Source organism: Apis dorsata, unplaced genomic scaffold (assembly GCF_000469605.1).
Source record: "Apis dorsata unplaced genomic scaffold, Apis dorsata 1.3 scaffold_5, whole genome shotgun sequence".
In the NCBI taxonomy this organism is placed as follows: domain Eukaryota; kingdom Metazoa; phylum Arthropoda; class Insecta; order Hymenoptera; family Apidae; genus Apis; species Apis dorsata.
The window spans coordinates 432,654-437,763 of record NW_006263308.1 but is presented as its reverse complement, the minus strand read 5'-3'; the positions used below and the strand labels follow the sequence as shown (position 1 = coordinate 437,763).

General features: G+C 30.9%; 1 protein-coding gene across 3 annotated transcripts; it reads left to right on the top strand.

The window, feature by feature from the left end:
- The first annotated feature begins 529 nt into the window (after positions 1 to 529).
- LOC102676706 (cytosolic 10-formyltetrahydrofolate dehydrogenase) lies at positions 530 to 5,110 on the top strand. 3 transcript variants are annotated; one of them, XM_031508196.1, is made up of 8 exons: positions 530 to 746; positions 1,015 to 1,062; positions 1,523 to 1,671; positions 1,756 to 1,990; positions 2,387 to 3,066; positions 3,144 to 3,558; positions 3,625 to 4,283; positions 4,380 to 4,957. In XM_031508196.1, exons 3-8 carry the CDS (start codon positions 1,536 to 1,538, stop codon positions 4,955 to 4,957), a joined length of 2,703 nt encoding a protein of 900 aa, XP_031364056.1. In that variant the 5' UTR covers positions 530 to 746; positions 1,015 to 1,062; positions 1,523 to 1,535. The 3 variants fall into 3 exon arrangements, with proteins under 3 accessions (XP_031364056.1, XP_006607544.1, XP_031364038.1); XM_006607481.2 differs by having other exon boundaries at positions 532 to 746; positions 1,530 to 1,671; XM_031508178.1 differs by lacking the exons at positions 530 to 746; positions 1,015 to 1,062 and having other exon boundaries at positions 1,530 to 1,671; positions 4,380 to 5,110.

Below are 5,110 nucleotides of genomic sequence, written 5' to 3'. Positions count from 1 at the left end.
TTATTAATTTATATTAAATATTTAATATTTAATAATTTATTAATTTATATTAAATATTTAATAATTTTCTCTATTTTCAATCAAGAATCTTCTTTGAAAATATAATTTATTTCTAATTAATTACATTCGATGCTAATTATGCATTGCATGTAATAAATAATTTGAATTTTTAAATATTTATTATTAATTTTATACATATATATATATCCAAAATGAGTATGCTTTTTATTTTAGACTATTATATGATGTATAAAATATAATATCATATCAGAATATACTACATAATCCTAATAATTCCTGATTAATTTATGGTACCTTTATATTTGATATTTTCGTTGATTGATAACGTACAATATTATTCTTAATTTATTGTAATTATTACTATACTATTCTATTGTTTTGTCCATATTTTCACATATCTGAAATTCATTAACGCATTATATTTTTTAAGGGATGCATCGGGAAATCCACGTAGCTGATAAAAATCAGAATAACAATCGTAATATAGATAAATATACAGAAGAGTTAAAAAAAATTTCTTGACCCTGGTTACTGATACAGCCAGCTTATATAAACGTTACACGTTTTAGCGCGCTTCAGTTCGATAGTCACAAGTGTTGCTTAATCGTCGAATAACAGTCAACGAAGTGAATGTATTTCTATAGAATCGGAAAATCGAAGATATTAATTTTCTAATGCTGTTCCTGAAAAATTTCCTTTCAATACGCTCCTACGTCGTGAATACCGTAAGATAAAATGCTAAAATTTGTAAATACATATTGTAAAAAATATTGCTTTGTTATTCGAATAATTTAAACATAAATGGTAGAAATTAGAATAACGATTGGGTGATAGCATATTGGATACATTTGGTGATAGTAGATGATAATATATTTAATGCTAATAACATGGTCATTGTAGATAGAAATAGAAGAGTAATTCCATTTATTCTTCTCCCTATCTTGTAGCAACTTTTCCTTTGCACAGCTTCTTTACTATGTCTTCTCTTTGCAGTTCACTTGAAAGTACAGTGAAAGTTAGAAGAGATCGCGGAACAAATAGGTATGTATATTATATGCTGCATAATGTTTGCTATAACGGCATGATTAATATTTGGTATTGGGTCAATTGAAGAATAATAATAATATATATATAGAGAGAGATTTATTAAAATGAGTATAGTGAGGTCATAAAGAATTGTTATGAATCCATATATTTATTTAAAATTATTTATTTTTTTTTATTATCATATTTATTTCTGTTTATAATTATATATTTTTATATTTACTAATAATTTAACTATAATTAATTATATAATTAATTATATAATTAACTATAACCATTTTAATTTTTAAAAGTTTATGTCTTTACAATTATATCTTATGATCCTTATTACGCTTTTAATTTTTTAATTTTTTAATTTAATTATTTTATTTTAATATTTCATTATATTTCACTATACTCTTTTATAATAAAAAAACATTATTAAATATTAACAGAATAAAAATTAAAATATCTTGAGTATTTAGACGACAATGGCGCAACTTAAAGTGGCAATAATCGGTCAAAGCAACTTCGCAGCCGAGGTTTACAAACTTCTGAAACTGAATGGTCATCAGATCACAGGAGTCTTTACCATTCCTGACAAAGGGAATCGAGAAGATCCTCTGGGTAATTACAAAAATTATATATTGTACGAAAAATTTATATCGATCAACGGATATTATTAACATTTCGACATTTTGTCTTTTACAGCCGTAACAGCAAAAATCGATAATACTCCAGTTTTTAAGATCAAGTCTTGGAGAAGCAAAGGAACGACCTTGCCGGAAGTGCTCCAGTTATATAAAGGAATCGAAGTTGATTTAAATGTTCTTCCATTCTGCAGTCAATTCATTCCCATGGAGGTCATCAATCATCCTCGTCATCGCAGTATATGTTACCATCCATCCTTATTACCAAGGCATAGAGGAGCTAGTGCTATTACCTGGTTAGTTCTTTTTAAATAATCATAATATGTAATATGTTACACGATTGAAATTACCTAATATAATATAGAAGAATGTTTATGGACTACTATGTGAATTTTTAATCGAATTCTTATCTTAGCAAAAGAGTACCACTGGCGGCAAGGAAGGGAAGGAGGAGTAATAAGACACTGTGAATTGAAACGCAAGCTTATCTTGAAACTGGTTCGACTCCGTTTTCGTGTGCAATCGAAATATATAATACATATTTATTCTTAGCTTTCTCGTTTAATGAATATGATGATAAGAAAACCAATAAATTTTCAAGAATTACTATGCAATCATTCTTTTCTGTAATTCAAGTTTATCATACAAAAAATAATAATCTTCTTATGCTTTTTTTTTTTTATTTTTCTTAGGACTCTGATAGAAGGAGATGACATTGCAGGTTTCTCCATTTTCTGGGCCGATGATGGTCTCGATACTGGACCAATCTTGCTCCAAAGATCATGCAAAGTAAACTCCAATGATACTTTGGATTCTTTGTACAATAACTTCCTGTATCCCGAAGGGATTAAGGCCATGGCAGAGGCTGTAAATCTTGTAGCTAAAGGAACTGCTCCTATGATTCCTCAAATGGAAGAGGGAGCCACTTACGATCCTATGATGAATAAAAAAGAACTTCAAAAAATAGACTGGACCAAGCCTGCAAAACAAGTTCATGATTTCATACGTGGTTTTGATAGCAGTCCAGGTGCCTGGACTATTATCAATGGTGAAGAAGTTCGTTTATTTGGTTCTATTTTATGGAATGATGATCAGATACCCGAACACGAGATTGAAGTGAACGTAGAGGATAGATTGGGCATCATTCATAAAGATGGACTGTTAATTAAAGCTATTGATAATCACTTTGTCAATGTGAAAAGAATGAAAATTGGAACTAGAACTATTCTTGCGAGCAAATTTGGTCAGAAGAGTGAAGATACCATAATTGAATTTACTGAAGAGGAACAAAAGATGATAGAATCCTTGAAGCAGACTTGGGAAGGTATTCTAAACATGGACGTTAATAAGGATACAGATTTCTTTGCCTGCGGTATGTGAAAGATATGTCCAAAAAACATATCTGATAAAAGAAAAATCATTGAAAAATTTAAAATATTTCTTCTACAGGTGCAGGAAGTATGGATGTTATAAGATTAGTAGAAGAGGTAAAGAATAATTTGGGAGTAACTTTACAAAATATCGACGTCTTCATGGCTCCGGTGTTTATCCAGTTTGTAAATAAAGTAGTTTTAACAGCACGAGGTATTTCTACCTCTAAAGAAATCAAATACGATGTTGTGGAAGTGCAAGCGAACAATATGATTCTGAAATTCCCTAGACAATTATTTATTAATGGAGAATTTGTAAATGGCCACGGAAATCCTATAGACACAATTAATCCTCATGACGAAACAATTATTTGTTCTGTTGAAACCGGCACCGTGGAAGATGTGGATAAGGCAGTTAAGGCAGCCAAGAGAGCTTTCGAAGAAGGAGAATGGAGCAAAATCAGCGCCAGAGAGCGTGGAGCTCTTCTTTTCAAGTAAATATTTTCGATTGCAAATTTTTATTTATTTTAATTAATTCTGAATCAATAATTTTTCTTCAGATTAGCAGATCTAATGGAACAACATAAGGAAGAATTAGCAACCATAGAGAGCATAGATTCGGGTGCAGTATATACATTAGCCTTGAAGACTCATATAGGAATGTCCATCGAAACTTGGAGATATTTCGCTGGCTGGTGTGATAAAATTCAAGGCTCTACCATACCAATAACTCATGCCAGACCAAATCGTAATTTAACCTTTACTCGAAAAGAACCTATTGGTGTCTGTGGCCTGGTTACTCCTTGGAATTATCCTTTGATGATGCTTTCTTGGAAGATGGCAGCTTGCCTGGCAGCAGGCAATACTGTGGTAATGAAACCAGCACAAGCTTCACCTTTAACAGCTTTGAAATTCGCAGAATTAACTGCAAGAGCTGGTTTCCCACCTGGAGTGGTGAATATCGTACCAGGAAACGGAACTGAGACTGGAAATGCAATTTGTGAACATCTTCTAATCAGAAAACTGGGTTTCACTGGGTCTACACAAATTGGACAGTCTATAATGAAATCTTGTGCAAATAGTAATTTGAAAAAAGTATCCCTAGAATTAGGTGGAAAAAGTCCCTTAGTTATTTTCGAAGATACTGATTTACAGCAAGCAATTAAAATTGCAATGAGCAGCGTGTTCTTCAACAAAGGAGAAAACTGCATAGCTGCTGGTATAATATTCAGAATATTAAATAAAACTTTTATTTAAAAAATGATTAATCTATTATTTATAAAAGAAAATCAAAACATTTATTCTTTTTAAATAGGTCGGCTATTTGTGGAAGAGACAATTCATGATGAATTCTTGAAAAGGATAGTAGAGGAGACTAAGAAGATTTCCATAGGAAATCCCCTAGATAGAAGCACAGCCCATGGACCACAGAACCATAAAGCTCATTTAAACAAACTTTTGAAATTTGTGGAACGTGGAGTTAAAGAAGGAGCTAAATTAATTTATGGTGGGAAAAGATTAGATCGTCCAGGATGGTATTTTGAGCCAACAATATTCACAGACGTGAAAGATGACATGTATATAGCTAAAGAGGAATCTTTTGGTCCCATCATGATTATTTCCAAATTCAGTTCGAAGAACGTAGATGACATGATTGCAAGGACGAATGATACAGAATATGGATTGGCTTCTGGTATCTTAACAAGGGATATCAGTCGAGCTCTTAGGTTTGCTGAGAAAATAGAAGCTGGAACAGTATTCATCAATACTTATAACAAGACAGATGTGGCTGCACCTTTTGGTGGTTTCAAAATGTCTGGTTTTGGTAAAGATCTGGGTCAAGAAGCTTTAAACGAATATTTAAAAACAAAAACTATCACTGTAGAATATTAGAATATTTCATTTTAATTTCATTATTCTTCATCACAATCTCTTCATATTTCTTTCATATTTCATGTATTAAACATGTATTTGTAAATTTTTACATTATTCATATTCATAATTTTTTTATTTATATTAAATAAATTTTTTGATTAGTTTATATTT